The sequence below is a fragment of the Pongo pygmaeus genome, chromosome X (genome assembly GCF_028885625.2).
Source record: "Pongo pygmaeus isolate AG05252 chromosome X, NHGRI_mPonPyg2-v2.0_pri, whole genome shotgun sequence".
In the NCBI taxonomy this organism is placed as follows: Eukaryota; Metazoa; Chordata; class Mammalia; order Primates; family Hominidae; genus Pongo; species Pongo pygmaeus.
This window is the reverse complement of record NC_072396.2, coordinates 152,733,704-152,752,110: the sequence shown is the minus strand read 5'-3', so window position 1 is coordinate 152,752,110 and position 18,407 is coordinate 152,733,704. Positions and strand designations below refer to the sequence as shown.

The following is an 18,407-nucleotide window of genomic DNA, read 5'->3' as shown; positions in this document are numbered from 1 at the left end:
TTTGATGCATGAAAACAGAACTCAATTTTATTTCATGTTTGAAAGTAAACATGACAAAAATAAGAACCAATTTTTAACTTTCCAAAATGCTCCATGAGGTTTGGATGGCTGAGACAGTCCCCTCTGCTCTGAATGGTTTCTGTTGTCTTGAGGGGAAAATAATGCTATGGGAGAAAAGTAAAGTAGGGTTAAACAATTTGAAAAGACTAGTATTCACATATCGCACTTTGTCATAAAAGAAGTCCCTGCAACAAAATTATCAAATTCTATATACTGAATGTTATGATTAACATGTATTTTCAGTTTGCCAGTACATCATCTTCTGTTACTATGAGGCATACATATAAAATAGATTAGAGCAAACATCATTACAGAGATAATTTCTGAATAACAAAGTTAACTTCCATGTCTCAGTGAAAGGTCTACAGAAACCAAGTTTTGTTAGTCTAGTTATAATGTTACATATGTATATATGTGTGTGTACATGTGTACATATGGACACATGTATTGCATTAAACTAATACAAGGTAATATATTTATATGAATAATAATACACAGGCATTATTATAGTAATATATATTTATGTGTTACCATAAGTAAATATGTATCAAATATACATATATGATATCTTATATAAAGATTTTCTTTTTTTTCTTCTGAGATAAATCACTTTTCCTATTCATCAAATCAACCTTCTCATTCTGAAGATTGGTGAAATGAAGCCCAAGAAAGTTAAACGACTTGCTCAAGCAAACACTGTAAATAATGGCAGAACTGGGACTAAAGCCAGAGTCTCCTGACACGGAATTCAATGGTCTGTTATTCCATTCCTTTGCTTCTCTGTAACTTAATACCGTAATTTTGGGTACGGCATTGCAATTTTCAAAACATTTTCACATACATTATATTGTTTAAGTTACACAAAAAAATCTATGATGGTATCAAGGAACTGAAAGGTTAATTTCACTGCCCATGGAAACACTACTAGTTAATGACCTGGGTCTCCTTACTCCCAGTCCCTGAGATACAGCTTTGTTTCTCATCAACCATTTTATTCTTACTTGTCCCTTCACAGTTATTTTGGGAGGAGGAGACCCAAGTCAAGGCTAGGGATATATAAGCCTGTACAAGTATAACCCGTACAAAGTAGTCTCTAGTATATGATTCTGGGATCCCTCTCTCAACCTCTTCTAACACTACATCGTGCAGGTTTGAAGAACAGGTAGCTGAGACTAACAGATAAGATCCAGGATTTAATCTCAGCTCTGTCAGACTCCTAAGGCCATTCTCCTTCCCCTGGACATGTGATGTGGTCACATATGAGGACTGTGGCCTTCATTATTTACCAAGGGTGTCTATCAGGGAGCCACAGAGTCAGAGTGGGTAGGTTCAACTTCTTTTCTGCCTCTGAAAAGCTGACCTGTGTATACCACATAATGTGGCACTCAAAACAATTTGGCACATTTCTTATCCATTTTCCTACCATCTCAATATCTCTAGTGATAAATATTTGTTCAGAAGCCGACCCTCCTGTGATCCAAACATTTGTGTGGTTAAAAAAATGTGTCAGTCAAGCCAAGATGATGCTAGAAATATAAAGCTAACAAGAATCAGAGATTGAGCACTTCAACTTTATATTCCATTGTCAATTACCTTTGGTCTCTTGCTACTCTTCACCATGTTCCTCACCTCTTGCTGCTTTCTGTAACATTTTAGACTTCCTCTTTCGCTTCCTTCTTTGTTTCTTCGAACCCGTTACAACTCTGTTGTCCTGCGTTTGTAAATAATTGGCACATTCGCTGTAACATAAAAAGTTCAAGTGAAACCTTATTTCTCATTAGTGATAGAATAACAATTGGAGGGTTATAAGGAAAAAAATATTTGCCCAGATAACTGTACTTTCCCACCTGATATTTTTAACTCACCAGATTTAATAAATCTGATAGAAATTATTCCACTTGGCTTGCTCATATTGATTATCATAACCATCATTATTATTCTCTATACAGTTATTTTGATTATGTGACCTTCTGTAACAGAAATGCTCTCCCACTTCCCTGTGCTGACATCAATGTTACCCACTCTTTAACAGTAAGTTTAGATATTATCTTGTCTAGGAAGCCAGCTCTTCCACTCCTAGTTTAGAGGGATTCCTTCCTCCTATGAACTTCAAATCTACACAGTAATGGCTCACATTGTATTAGCATTTACAATTTTCAAAGCACTTTCACTTACTCCTGTTGTCACTGGGTATACAATCTCATACCTCCTTGTATTTGTGTGCACAGTTGGTAAAGGGGCACTTGAGAGGCTACCACATGCCAAGAACTTCACTAAGTGCTTTATATACTTTCTCATTAAATCCTCACAACAACCCTAGAAGGTGGATAGTGTGTTTCCTATTTTGCAAATGATTAATCTGGGGCTTAAAGAGGTAAAATGATTCACCCAAGGTCACAGATAACTAGTAATGGAGATGCTAGAATTTAAATGTAGGTCTGTTTGACTCTAAAGTACAAGCTTTTTCCATTAGACCACTTTGCAGTGTTCGTGAATAATGGCTAGTAGCAGGTATGATAAACTTCCTATGTGCATAATAAGCACTTCATGTGCATGATTTCATTTAATCTTCATTAACGACTTGATGAAGCAGGTACTATTTCTATCATTCCCATTTTTCATATGGGGAAACTGAGGCACCAAGACGGAAAGTAACTTGCCGAGGTCACCAAACTACTCAGTAGTAGAACCAGGATTCAAATCCAGACCTACCTAAGTCTAAAGTACAATCTCTCTCCTACTACACTAACCTGTCTCATTCTCTCCTCAAAGCTTGTAAATTCCTTCAGACTGGAACCTTACCTTATCACTTTTTATATCTCACAGAGGAAATGGAAATGTTTGTTGATTTTTATGCTTATAGGGCTTTTACTTTCTAAAGAACTAAGCATAAGCCAAGAAGAAAAAAAAAATAGTAATGTTCATGGCAGAGGTAAAGAGAAAAATTCAAAGAAAAAAAGAGAGAAAGATTTGCACACAATATTATGAAGAGGTAATGACAGATAAATAATTCTATCCTCAGCTCAAGCTAGGTAGCATACAGAAGAAGATACCAGGACCTTGTAGGTGCTACTTAGCTGTACAGAAAAACAAGGTTCTGAGCATGTGGGTCCCAGAGATAGATAAGTCTGCCTTTGAAATTATGACTTTGAAGATAAATAATACTAACTTTTCTCCCCTAAAACTGTATTACTGGGCTGACACTGATTTCCACTAGGTAAGACAAATGTGGGGCAAAGAAACAAATTCTTTCCCAATTAACCATAAAAATGTCTCCAGGCGTAAATGAAATGGTGAGTGAAGGCAAAAAATATATTTATATGATTTATCTATGGCCTGTTTATGTTGCCATGTTGTTACCTACAGTCTAAAAAAATAATAACTGAAACAACTACACAGTTCTCAGTCCCTTGGGGCCAGATGTGCTTGAGAATGCAGATTCTTTTCGATTTAGAAAGGTAATATGACACGATATATTGAATACTACATGACATTCCCATGGGGTCTGGGGTAGCATCTCATAATCAAACACAGTAACATTTCTGCAACAAATATATGAATATTCACTCTAAGAATTAAATAATGACTAGAAGGAATCTCAGTCCAGGTTTGTCGCAAAATGAATACAACAAAATTTTTAGGTTTGCAGAAATTTTTGTATTTCAGGATTTTAGAGAAGAAATTGAGAACTTATGCTTTTTTCTAATGCTGTGACGTCAATATATCCTATTTTATATAATTAAAATGACTATGTTTTCTTTATCTACAGATTTTCTTTTAAATTTGGTCATGTACATTTCACCTTAATTAACAACAAAAAAGCAACACGGCCTTATTATTTCAAAACTGACCTAGGTTTCAGAGGACTTCATTTTTGTTCAGCCTCATCACTAACTGGCTATATGACTAACATTTACTACTGAGATCCAAGGTTAGCTATTCTACCTAATAGCCAATGTAAATGCCCAAGGGAGAGAGTAGGAGTGAAATGATTTTTCAGTGTCCTAGAGGTGGTTTTCTTCTTTTCATATAAAGTGTCATATATCATGACCAGCATACGCACACTGAAAAGGTCAACTTCTTGCACGCTCATTCACTCACTGATATATTTGCTCATTTATTAAATAAACATTATTCTAAGTACTAGAGACATAAACATGAATAAGATATGGTACTTGTCCTTGAGGAGCTTAAAATTTAGAAGGGAAAGTAGATATACAGACTAACAATATTACGTTGAGATGAGTTCAAGTAGAGGTAATCAGAGATTGGTAGAAGGCAGACAAGAAGAAGCCCGACCCAATGTGCACAAGAGGTTTGGAGTAAGCTTCCTAGAAGAGGTGACATCTAAGATGAGGCCTGCAGCCTGAGTGGAGAGAGCCAGATAAAGAAAAGTGGAGGTGGGGAGATGCATAAGAGCATTTCAGTCAGCAGATACACTTTATGAGCAGATACACTTTATGAGACTCAGAGTGGCAAGGTGGCATGTTGTTTGTAAACATCTAGTAGAGTGGCATGGCTGGAAATGTTAAGTGAGCTCACTGGAAATTTCTTTTTTTTTTTTTTTTTTTTTTTGGGGTTTGAAACTTTCAGCAACTTAAGCTGGAGATAACATTTCTTTTTCTTTTTTTTCTTTTATTATTATTATTATCATTATACTTTAGGTTTTATGGTACATGTGCGCAATGTGCAGGTAAGTTACATATGTATACATGTGCCATGCTGGTGCGCTGCACCCACCAACTCGTCGTCTAGCATTAGGTATACCTCTCAATGCTATCCCTCCCCCCTCCCCCCACCCCACAACAGTCCCCAGAGTGTGATGTTCCCCTTCCTGTGTCCATGTGTTCTCATTGTTCAATTCCCACCTATGAGTGAGAATATGCGGTGTTTGGTTTTTTGTTCTCGCGATAGTTTACTGAGAATGATGATTTCCAATTTCATCCATGTCCCTACAAAGGACATGAACTCATCATTTTTTATGTCTGCATAGTATTCCATGGTGTATATGTGCCACATTTTCTTAATCCAGTCTATCATTGCTGGACATTTGGGTTGGTTCCAAGTCTTTGCTATTGTGAATAATGCGGCAATAAACATACGTGTGCATGTGTCTTTATAGCAGCATGATTTATAGTCCTTTGGGTATATACCCAGTAATGGGATGGCTGGGTCAAATGGAATTTCTAGTTCTAGATCCCTGAGGAATCGCCACACTGACTTCCACAAGGGTTGAACTAGTTTACAGTCCCACCAACAGTGTAAAAGTGTTCCTATTTCTCCACATCCTCTCCAGCACCTGTTGTTTCCTGACTTTTTAATGATTGCCATTCTAACTGGTGTGAGATGGTATCTCATTGTGGTTTTGATTTGCATTTCTCTGATGGCCAGTGATGGTGAGCATTTTTTCATGTGTGTTTTGGCTGCATAAATGTCTTCTTTTGAGAAGTGTCTGTTCATGTCCTTCGCCCACTTTTTGATGGGGTTGTTTGTTTTTTTCTTGTAAATTTGTTGGAGTTCATTGTAGATACTGGATATTAGCCCTTTGTCAGATGAGTAGGTTGCGAAAATTTTCTCCCATTTTGTAGGTTGCCTGTTCACTCTGATGGTAGTTTCTTTTGCTGTGCAGAAGCTCTTGAGTTTAATTAGATCCCATTTGTCAATTTTGGCTTTTGTTGCCATTGCTTTTGGTGTTTTAGACATGAAGTCCTTGCCCATGCCTATGTCCTGAATGGTAATGCCTAGGTTTTCTTCTAGGGTTTTTATGGTTTTAGGTCTAACATTTGAGTCTTTAATCCATCTTGAATTGATTTTTGTATAAGGTGTAAGGAAGGGATCCAGTTTCAACTTTCTAATGCTCATGGGTAGGAAGAATCAATATCATGAAAATGGCCATCCTTCCCAAGGTAATTTACAGATTCAATGCCATCCCCATCAAGCTACCAATGACTTTCTTCACAGAATTGGAAAAAACTACTTTAAAGTTCATATGGAACCAAAAAAGAGCCCGCATCGCCAAGTCAATCCTAAGCCAAAAGAACAAAGCTGGAGGCATCACACTACCTGACTTCAAACTATACTACAAGGCTACAGTAACCAAAACAGCATGGTACTGGTACCAAAACAGAGATATAGATCAATGGAACAGAACAGAGCCGTCAGAAATAATGCCACCTATCTACAAGTATCTGATCTTTGACAAACCTGACAAAAACAAGAAATGGGGAAAGGATTCCCTATTTAATAAATGGTGCTGGGAAAACTGGCTAGCCATATGTAGAAAGCTCACTGGAAATTTCTAATGACACAGATCCACACAGTTGTGGGACATTTTTTTTCTTCTAAAAATTCCCAGGAGCCTAGATCTAAGAGCAGATAAGTGGTATGGATTCAGTTTCAATGAAACAAGGGGACTAGAAACAAGAATGGATTAAAGTACTAGACAATGGGAACCAGGCTGGATAAAAAAAAGCAGATGATGTTAGGAAGATGGCAGACCGGGAGAAAAGAGAGAGTTAAAGATGCTGGAGGCCTCAATGTGTTAAAGAACAAGTTCAGCAAAAATGAAGCAGAGAAAAAGCTGGAGGACAAGGAACCTATGGTGAAAGAGTAGGATTTTGCACTTTAAGATTTCAGAGATTCAGAGGTTCAATTTTTAGTGAATAACAATGTTCAAGATGTGGGCATGAAACTGGGTGGCCAATGATGAGTAAAGGGGCAATTCCTCAGAATTGAGTACATCAGGGAACTCTGAGGCTAGGGGCTCAAACAAACAAAAACATACATCATTGAAGAAATTTGTTGGGTATTTTGGAACCTCAAGAGTTTAACATAACTGATCAGAAAGAAAGAAATGGCCTGAGGACAAAGCAAGATGGCAGAATAGAATGCTCTAACAATTATCCCCATCCTACCCCGCCATAGGAACACCAAATTTAACAACTATTTATGTAGGAAAAAAAAAAAAAAAAAAGCACCTTCATAAGAACCAAAAATCAGGGGAGCACTCAGAGTACTTGCTTTTAACTTCATACAGCTGAAAGAAGTACTGAAGAGAGTAGGAAAGACAGTCTAGAATTGCCAGTGCCACCTCTCCCCTATCCCCCAGCAGTGGCTGCATGGCACAGAAAGAGAATCTGTGCACTTGGGAGAGAAAGAGTGCAGCAATTGTGAGACATTACATTGAACTCAGAGCTGCCCTGTCAAAGCAGAAAGCAAAACCAGGCTGAACTCAGCTGATGCCCACTCACAGAGGGACTACTTAAACCAGACCTAGCCAGAGAGGAACCACCCATCCCAGTGGTCAGGATTGCATCTGGCAAGCCTTGCCACTGTGGGCCAAAAGTTCACTGGGGCCCTCAATAATCTTGAAAGGCAGTCTAGGCCACAAGGACTGCAATTCTTAGGTGAGCCCTAGTGCTGAACTGGGTTAAGAGTCAGTGGATTTAGGAAGCACACAACCTACTGACACACTAGCCAGGATGGCTAAGGGAATGTTGGTGCCACCCCTCCCCTAACTCCAGGCTGCAAAACTCATAGCTCCAAAAGAGACTCCTTCCATCTGTTTCAGAAGAGGAGAGGGAAGAGTAAAGAAGACTGTCTTACATCTTGGACATCAGCTCAGCCACAGTAGGAAAGGGCACCAGTCAGAGTCAAGAGGTCCCCTTTTCAGGCCCTAGCTCACAGATGACAGTTCTAGATACATCCTGAACCAGGAGACAATCTACTGCCTTAAAGGGAAGGATCCAGTCCTGGCAGGACCTGCTGACTGAAAATCCCTTGGGCCCTGAATAATAAGCAGTGATACCTAGGTTATGCTGTGAGCCTTGGGTAAGACTTTGAGACTTGCTGAATTCAGGTGTGACTCAGCACATCCTCAGCTGTGGTGGCTACAGGGAGAGACTCCTGCTTGAGAAAAACAGTGGGAAAAGTAAAGGGAATTTTGTCTCGAACCTTAGATACCAGCTTAGTCACAGGGGAGTAGAGCACCAAGTGGGCTTTTAGCATACCCAATCCCGGGCCTTGGCTGTTGGATGGCATTTCTGGACCTGCCCTGGGCCAGAGGGGAGCCCACTGCCCTGAAGGGTGGTGAGTCCCAGGCCAGGTAACATTCACCACAAGCTGATAGAAGAGCCCTTGGGCTTTAAGAGAACATTGGCAGTACTCCCGGTGGGCCTGCAGTGTTGATTGCCACAAGGTAGGGCTCTTCTGCCTGTAGAAAGGGGAAGAAACAGTGGGAAGAACTGCATCTTGTGGTGAGTGCCAGATCACCTGCAGTACAACAGAACACTAGGTATATTTCTAAGGTTTTGACTCTAGTTCTTGGCTCCTGGAAAGTACCTCTGGACACGCCTGGGGCCTGCAAGAACTCACCACCCTGAAGGAAAGGATACAAGGCTGGCTGGCTTTGCCACCCGCTGTTTGTAGAGTCCCAGTGCCTTGAGCAAACATAAGCAGTAGCCAGGTAGTGATTACAGTGGGCCTTGGACAAGCCCTAGTGCTGTGCTGGCTTAAGGTCTGACCTAGTGCATTCCCAGTGGTGGTGGCCTCAGTGGTGTTTGGCTCACCTCACCCCAAAGCTCCAGGCAGCTCATTCCAGAGACAGAGACTCCATTTGATTGGGGAAAAGGAAAGGAAGAGAACAAGAGCCTCTGATGGTAATTCAGAGAATTATTCTGGTTTTTTTCCCAAGATCATTAAGGAAGTACCTCTACAAGTCTGCAAGAGCCACAGCGTCACTGGATTTGGTATGCCTCCTAATGTGAATACAGCTTAGATCACAACACTCAAGTCCCTTAGAACACCTGGAAAGCTGTCCGAAGAAAGACAGGTACAAACAAGCCCAGATAGTGAACAGTACAGTGAATACCTAACTCTTCAATGCCCAGACACAGACAAACATTCACAAGCATCAAGACCATCCAGGAAAACGTGAGATCACCAAATGAACTAAATAAGGCACCAGAAACTAATCCTGGAGAAACAGAGACATATTATCTTTCAGACAAAGAATTCAAAATAGCTGTTTTGAGGAAACACAAAGAAATTCAACAGAGCCCAGACAAGGAATGCATAGTTATATCAGACAAACTGAAAAAAGAGGTTGAAATAATTAAAAATAATCAGGCAGAAATTCTGGAGTTAAAAATGCAACTGACATACTGAAGAATACATCAGAGTTTTTTAATAGCAGATTGATCGAGTAGAATAAACAATTAGTGACCTTGAAGATAGGCTATTTTAAAATACATTTAATACCATTTAAAATGGTCAGAGGAGACAAAAGAAAAAAGAAAACAATGAAACATGCCTACAACATCTAGAAAATAGTCTCAAAAGGTGTCTGTTCATGTCCTTCGCCCACTTTTTGATGGGGTTGTTTTTTTCTTGTAAATTTGTTTGAGTTCATTGTAGATTCTGGATATTAGCCCTTTGTCAGATGAGTAGGTTGCAAAAATTTTCTCCCATTTTGTAGGCTGCCTGTTCACTCTGATGGTAGTTTCTTTTGCTGTGCAGAAGCTCTTTAGTTTAATTAGATCCCATTTGTCAATTTTGGCTTTTGTTGTCATTGCTTTTGGTGTTTTAGACATGAAGTCCTTGCCCATGCCTATGTCCTGAATGGTAATGCCTAGGTTTTCTTCTAGGGTTTTTATGGTTTTAGGTCTAACGTTTAAGTCTTTAATCCATCTTGAATTAATTTTTGTATAAGGTGTAAGGAAGGGATCCAGTTTCAGCTTTCTCCATATGGCTAGCCAGTTTTCCCAGCACCATTTATTAAATAGGGAATCCTTTCCCCATTGCCTTGTTTTTCTCAGGCTTGTCAAAAATCAGATAGTTGTAGATATGCGGCGTTATTTCTGAGGGCTCTGTTCTGTTCCATTGATCTATATCTCTGTTTTGGTACCAGTACCATGCTGTTTTGGTTACTGTACCTTGTAGTATAGTTTGAAGTCAGGTAGCGTGATGCCTCCAGCTTTGTTCTTTTGGCTTAGGATTGACTTGGCATGAACAGACACTTCTCCAAAGAAGACATTTATGCAGCCAAAAAACACATGAAAAAATGCTCACCATCACTGGCCTTCAGAGAAATGCAAATCAAAACCACAATGAGATACCATCTCACACCAGTTAGAATGGCAATCGTTAAAAAGTCAGGAAACAACAGGTGCTGGAGAGGATGTGGAGAAATAGGAACACTTTTACACTGTTGGTGGGACTGTAAACTAGTTCAACCATTGTGGAAGTCAGTGTGGCGATTCCACAGGGATCTAGAACTAGAAATACCATTTGACCCAGCCATCCCATTACTGGGTATATACCCAAAGGACTATAAATCATGCTGCTATAAAGACACATGCACACGTATGTTTATTGCGGCACTATTCACAATAGCAAAGACTTGGAACCAACCCAAGTGTCCAACAATGATAGACTGGATTAAGAAAATGTGGCACATATACACCGTGGAATACTATGCAGCCATAAAAAATGATGAGTTCATGTCCTTTGTAGGGACATGGATGAAATTGGAAATCATCATTCTCAGTAAACTATTGCAAGGACGAAAAACCAAACACCACATGTTCTCACTCATAGATGGGAATTGAACAATGAGAACACATGGACACAGGAAGGGGAACATCACACTCTGGGGACTGTTGTGGGGTGGGGGGAGGGGGGAGGGATAGCATTAGGAGATATACCTAATGCTAAATGACGAGTTAATGGGTGCAGCACACCAGCATGGCACATGTATACATATGTAACTAACCTGCACATTGTGCACATGTACCCTAAAACTTAAAGTATAATAATAATAAAATAAAAAAAAATTTTTTTAAAAAGAGATTAAAAAGAAAGTAGTCTCAAAGGGACAAATCTAAGAGTTAGTGGCCTTAAAAAGGAGGTAGAGAAGGTGATGGGGTAAAAGTTTGTTCAAAGCAATAATAACAGAGGATATCCCAAACCTAGACAAAGATACCAATATACAAGTACAAGAAGGTTATAGAATAGCAGGCATATTTAACCAAAAGAAGATAACTTCAAGGCATTTAATAATCAAACTCCCAAAGGTCAAGGATGAACAACGGATCCTAAAAGCACTAAGAGAAAAGAAACAAATAACATACAATGGAGCCCCAGTAAGTCTGGCAGCAGAGTTACCAGCAGAAACCTTATGGCCAGGAGAGAGTAGCATGATATATATAAGGTGCTGAAGGAAAAATAAGACATACTACTCTTTCACCCTAGAGCAGTACGTCCAATGAAAATATCCTTCAAACATGAAGAAAAACTTTCCCAGACAAACGAAAGCTGGGGGATTTCATCAATACCAGATCTGTCCTACACAAAATGCTACATTGAATACTTTAATGAGAAAGAAAAGAGTGTTAATGACCAATAATAAATCATCTGAAGGTACAAAACTCACTGGCAATAATATGTATGCAGAAAACCACAAAATATTATAACAGTGTAACTTTGTTGTATAAACTAGTCTTAAGTGGAAAGACTAAGGATGAACCAATCAAAAATATTAACTGCAACAACTCTTCAAAACATAGACTACTATAAGATATAAGCAGAAACAATAAAAAGTTTAAAAGTTGGGGGATGAAACTATGAGGTAGAGTTTTTATTAGTTTCCTTTTTGTTGATTGTTTGTTTACGCAAACAATGTTATGTTGTTATCAGCTTAAAATAATAGGTTATTAGATAGTATTTGCAAGCCTCATGGTAACCTCTAATCAAAAAACATACAATGGATTCACAGAAAATAAAAAGCAAGAAACTAAATCATATCACCAGAGAAAATCACCTTCACTAGAGGAAGACAGGAAGGAAGGAAAGTAGAAGGAGAAGACCAGAAGGCCACCAGAAAACAAATAACAAAATGGCAGAAGTAAGTCATTACTTATCAATAATAACACTGAATATAAATGGACTACACTCTCCGATCAAAAGACACAGAGTGGCTGAATGGATATAAAAATGAGACCCAATCATCAGTTGCCTATAAGAAACACACTTCACCTATAAAGACACATATAGCTTGAAAATAAAATAATGAAAAAAAAGACATTCCATACCAATGGAAACCAAGACAGAGCAGGAGTAGCTATACTTACATCAGAAAAAAATATATTTCAAAACAAAACTATATGAAGAAACACACTTCACCTATAAAGACACATATAGACTGAAAATAAAGGAATGAAAAAAAGACATTCCATACCAATGGAAACCAAGAAAGAGAAGGAGTAGCTATACTTACATCAGAAAAAAATCTATTTCAAAACAAAACTATATGAAGAGACAAAGACAGTCACCACATAATGTAGAGGCCAATTCAGCAATGGAATATAGCAATAGTAAATATATGTGCACCCAACACTGGAACACCCAGATACATAAAGCAAATAGAGCTAAAGATAGAGACAGACCCCAGTACAATAATAGCTAGTGACTTCAATACCCTACTGTCAGCACTGGACAGATATTCCAGACAGAAAATGAACAAAGTAACATCAGACTTAATCTGCACTGTACACCAAATAGACCTAATAGATATTTAGATAAAACTTCATACAATGGCTACAGAATACACCTTCTTTCCCCAGCACATGAATTATCCTCAAGGATAGACTGTGTGTTAGGCCACAAAGCAAGCCCTAAAACATTGAAAAAAATTAAAATGATAACAAGCATCTTCTCTCACCAAAAGGGAATAAAACTAGAAATCAATAACAAAAGGAAATTTGGAAACTATACAAACACATGGAAATTAAACAATATGTTCCTGAATAGCCAATGAATCAATGAAGAGATTAAGAAGGAAATTAAAACACTTCTTGAAACAACTGATAATGGAAACATGATATACCAAAACCTGGGATACAACAGAAGCAGTACTCAGAGGGAAGATGATAGCTATAAGTACCTATATCAAAAAGAGGAAAAACTTCACATAAACAGCCTAATGATACATCTTAAATAACCAGAAAAGCAAAATCAAACCAAACCCACAATTAGGAGAATAAAAATAATAAAGATGAGAGCAGAAATAAATAAATTTGAAATGAAGAAAGCAATATAAAAAATTAATGAAACAAAAAGTTGTTTTTTAAGAAAGATAAATAAAATTCACAAACCTTTAGCCAGACTAAGCAAACAAGAGAGAATACCCAAATAAGTAAAATCAGAGATGAAAAAGAAGACATTATAACTGATACCATAGAAATTCAAAGGTTCAATAGTGGCTACTCTGAGCAACTATATGCCAATAAGTTGTAAAATCTAGAAGAAATGGAAAAATGTCTAGACACATACAACCTAACAAAATTGAACCAGGAAGAAATCCAAAACCTGAACAGACCAATAACAAGTAACGAGAGCAAGGCTATAATAAAACTCTCCCAGGAAAAGAAAAGCCCAGGACCCATGGGCTGGGCATGTTGGCTTCTGTCTGTAATCCCAGCACTTTAGGAGGCCAAGGCAGGTGGATTCCTTGAGCTCAGGAGTTTGAGACCAGCCTGGGCAACATGGTGAAGCTCTGTCTCTACCAAATATACAAAAATTAGTTGGGTGTGGTGGCACACGCCTGTGGTCCTGGGTACTCGGGAGGCTGAGGTGGGAGGATTGCCAGAGCCCGGGAAGTCGAGGCTGCAGTGAGCCGTGATTGTGCCACTGCACTCCAACCTGGGTGACAGAGCGAGAACTTGTCTTAAAAAAAAAATTCCCAAGTTTACTTCCATAGAAGCCATCTACATGCTAACTTTTTATCTGTACCTCTTTTACAGACAATGATTTTCTACTTTGGATACTTGTATATGTCCCTTATTACATAGACTATGTGTGTTCCTTGAGAGCACAGAACATAATCTGATTTGCTTCTTTGTCCTTCACAGCACCTAACAGAAGGCCTAGAACACAGATATTCTTGAAAGCATTAGAAGTTCTTGAATGATATAATGAAATGAAATAGAGATATTTCAGGAAGATGAGTCTGGCAAGACATTGCAGGATGGATTGGATTAGAGGGAGAGTAGATTGGGAGTCCAGGTATATGTCCAAACTGGTTTGGCAGGTATCCTTAATTCCTCTTTACCTAAGGCCAATGCTATACATTCCTATTTAAGTACCAGGAAACCTCTCTGGAACCCACCTCCTAGCCATCCTCCAAGCCCCACTTGCAGCCACATCTCAGATAGTGTCTCTCTTATAAGAATCTCTTGGATTAGATATATCATTATGACCTCTCAGCTCTGAAACCTGCCTTTGCTCTTTAGATGCTACCCTTAGTTCCCTTTCGCTCCTCTCCTGAAGCCACTTGCCTAGAATGGGAAAAGGCACTCAAGGCTGGTACTAAATTACAACAATAAAATGGGAGAAGGGGCAAATTCCAGACTCATTCCAAAGAAGAACAAAACAAAACAAAACAAAATGACAAGGATAGTAAGTGAAAAGATTATATATTGAGGATAAATGAGAAGAAATAGTCACCAAAGACTCTAAGGTTCTAGCCTGGGAAACTAAAGAAATCACTGACAGGAATGGAGAAGGGTCAAGGGGAGATGATTTAGGAGAAAAAGAAAATGAGTTCACTTTTTCACATGTTGCATTTGAGGTGCTGATAAAACAACTAATTCACGAGAGTGACTGGAAATATGGAACAGGTAGAGGTGAGGATTTTAGGATTTGGATTTAAGAGTAATTTACCCAGAGACTCTTGGAATACTATGGTCAGAAAATACCATAGAAATTATCTAACTCAAGTCTCTACTATAATTTTGTTAGAAAATCAATACTCAAAGAATTTAAACACATCCACGAAATGTGGCGAAAGCAGAATGAGAACGCAGATCTTTTAAAATGTTCTTCCTACTATATATTTCTAACATTTTCTGATAAATGAGAGTAAGGCTTTGGGAAACAACCACATTTGGGTGAACAAAGAAAAGCAGACTGAGATGGAACAAAATTGTAAGAGGAACAATGAAATCCAAGGGGGGGAAATTTCAAGAAGGGAGCAGTCAACAGTGTACTCTGTGACAAAAAGATCAAATTGAATGGGAATTGAGAAAAGGTCACTTCATTTTGCAATGAAGTTATTAGTTACTTGGCAACAGAATGTTCTTTTTAATAGTACCTACTATGCCAGAGTTCTCTAAAATGCTGTCTTTGGAGTCCTTGCAATGAGAACACCTCAGACATATGATCCGCATAATGAGGTTCTCTTATTATTTCAGTAATTAAATTACTATGAACAGCGTCCAAGAAGAACCAGCTTTATATGAATTTCAAACCTATAGTGACTCATGTTAGAACAGAGTTCCAGTTTGCTCACATTCTCATCTGACATATTTTGTCAAAGTTCTTAGAGCCTAGTCATACTTTTCAAAATTTATAGATTTTATTTCCTTCCTCTGAATCCAGATGTATATAATCCTAGGAACTTCAAACTTTCCAGCAGTTTGCTAATTACTGCATAAAGCTTTTCAAAATAACATTACTAATTATATTGTACAGTATAATGAGATATGCAAACATGGGAAATTGAAAATGTAAATGGCTATTTTTTTTTCTTTTTTTAAATTATTATTATTATACTTTAGGTTTTATGGTACAAGTGCACAATGTGCAGGTTAGTTACATATGTATACATGTGCCATGCTGGTGCGCTGCACCCACTAACTCGTCATCTAGCATTAGGTATATCTCCCAATGCTATCCCTCCCCCCTCCCCCCACCCCACAACAGTCCCCGAAGTGTGATGTTCCCCTTCCTGTGTCCATGTGTTCTCATTGTTCAATTCCCACCTATGAGTGAGAATATGCGGTGTTTGGTTTTTTGTTCTTGCGATAGTTTACTGAGAATGATGATTTCCAATTTCATCCATGTCCCTACAAAGGACATGAACTCATCATTTTTTATGGCTGCATAGTATTCCATGGTGTATATGTGCCACATTTTCTTAATCCAGTCTATCATTGCTGGACATTTGGGTTGGTTCCAAGTCTTTGCTATTGTGAATAATGACGCAATAAACATACGTGTGCATGTGTCTTTATAGCAGCATGATTTATAGTCCTTTGGGTATATACCCAGTAATGGGATGGCTGGGTCAAATGGAATTTCTAGTTCTAGATCCCTGAGGAATCGCCACACTGACTTCCACAAGGGTTGAACTAGTTTACAGTCCCACCAACAGTGTAAAAGTGTTCCTATTTCTCCACATCCTCTCCAGCACCTGTTGTTTCCTGACTTTTTAATGATTGCCATTCTAACTGGTGTGAGATGGTATCTCATTGTGGTTTTGATTTGTATTTCTCTGATGGCCAGCATCACACTACCTGACTTCAAACTATACTACAAGGCTACAGTCACCAAAACAGCATGGTACTGGTACCAAAACAGAGACATAGATCAATGGAACAGAACAGAGCCCTCAGAAATAACGCCACATATCTACAACTATCTGATCTTTGACAAACCTGAGAAAAACAAGAAATGAGGAAAGGATTCCCTATTTAATAAATGGTGCTGGGAAAACTGGCTAGCCATATGTAGAAAGCTGAAACTGGATCCCTTCCTTACACCTTATACAAAAATTAATTCAAGATGGATTAAAGACTTAAACGTTAGACCTAAAACCATAAAAACCCTAGAAGAAAACCTAGGCATTACCATTCAGGACATAGGCATGGGCAAGGACTTCATGTCTAAAACACCAAAAGCAATGGCAACAAAAGCCAAAATTGACAAATGGGATCTAATTAAACTCAAGAGCTTCTGCACAGCAAAAGAAACTACCATCAGAGTGAACAGGCAACCTACAAAATGGGAGAAAATTTTCGCAACCTACTCATCTGACAAAGGGCTAATATCCAGAATCTACAATGAACTCCGACAAATTTACAAGAAAAAAGCAAACAACCCCATCAAAAAGTGGGCGAAGGACGTAAATGCCTATTTTTTAAATTCAAAGGGTGATGATTTTTAGGCAGTTTTTGACACATTTATTCCCAGTTCTTTACCTCCCATTGTAAGAAAATAAGTGGCACTAAGACTACCGGCATAATGAAAACCAGATTATAATACAGAGAATCATGCAGCAGGATTTGTCTAAATGTAGAAATTTTCAGTAACAGCCATCTGGCAAGTAGCAACATTGAAAGTGTATGGGGGATGTGCTTTTTACATCATCTGTGTATCAGATGATCTACAATCTTCAAAAAAAATAGACATTTTATTAGTTGAAAGAAAACACGGTTTTGTCATTTTCAGACTGAGTTCTGAATTCTTTCTTAATTCAAAGTTACAAATTCAATCTGATAGGAAGAAAAAGAACATGAAAATGCACTTCATCTGAATTTAACAGGCATGGTATTATGTTTAAATTTTCCACCTTACCAAAGCTACAGACACACTCAAGTATCATATCACTATATAATCCACAGATGTTTAAATGGCATATACACACAGATTTAAACTTTATCTAAAACCAGATAAAGATTAGAAACTGAGTTAGAAACTGCACTTGAGACTACTGTCGCTGGCTACAGTAATAGCTGTTATAAGAACAATTCAGCCACCTCCCTTTTTCTCTTCCCCTTAGAATTCCTCTCCCCTGCTTCCTTTTGTCGCTATTCACTTGATCTTTTCCTTCCTTCTCCTGTAAGCAAAGGCTTAAGCCTACTAGTGACACTTATACCTAATGAAGCTTCTGATCCCTATTAATGAGGATAAAAATAGATCTTACATAACCTTGAGGACACAATAAATTTCAAAAACACATCTTATATGTTAGTTTAATATGGCTATTAGTAAATTCTTAGAAAGTTTTTCACTGATGCTCTCCGCTTCCTTTTGTATGTGCAACCAGTTCAAACCGGCTTGAGTCCTCTGTGTACCAGGTTCATATCACACTAGAACTCAAGTCAAGTAGAAGTAAACTAGAGATTCAGTTACAGAGTTTTCCAGTGGCAAAATTAAGCTGTATCTGCTCAGAAATGAAATAAATTAAGGTGTCTATAGTGAAAAGACCACCATCTGAATGTAATTAATTCTGTGAAAAGGACCCCTCTCTATCTACTCCAAATCTGTCCCCCTTCAAAATCGACCTGAAACGGCACCTCTACCATGAAGCCTGACATGCCCTCTCCCACTTAACCTGATCCCCACTCCTTCAAAACTTTTGTAAGTTATTGCTACCATCCATTTTAGTCCTTAATTATTTTCATCTTATATTGTAATTTAAATGAGTCACACTTGGGATTTGTTTTAAAGTGGATTTAAGCTCCTTAAAAGTAGGGCCTATGTCTTAAAAATTTCTGTATCCTCCGTTA

The 18,407-nt window shown here is 38.2% G+C and overlaps 1 protein-coding gene across 2 annotated transcripts in view; it reads right to left on the bottom strand.

Moving 5' to 3' along the window:
- The window catches only part of FMR1NB (FMR1 neighbor), a 46,923-nt gene continuing 28,516 nt past the window's right edge, over positions 1-18,407 (bottom strand). The window contains exons 5-6 of one of the 2 annotated variants that reach the window (XM_054471472.2): positions 1,690-1,799; positions 1-164 (exon numbers count right to left, since the gene is read on the bottom strand). In XM_054471472.2, the coding sequence (XP_054327447.1) occupies positions 28-164; positions 1,690-1,799 (247 nt within the window). In that variant the 3' untranslated portion in view covers positions 1-27. Of the gene's footprint in view, positions 165-1,653; positions 1,800-18,407 lie in introns of those variants that run through there. The other variant, XM_054471473.1, reaches the window with a different exon arrangement.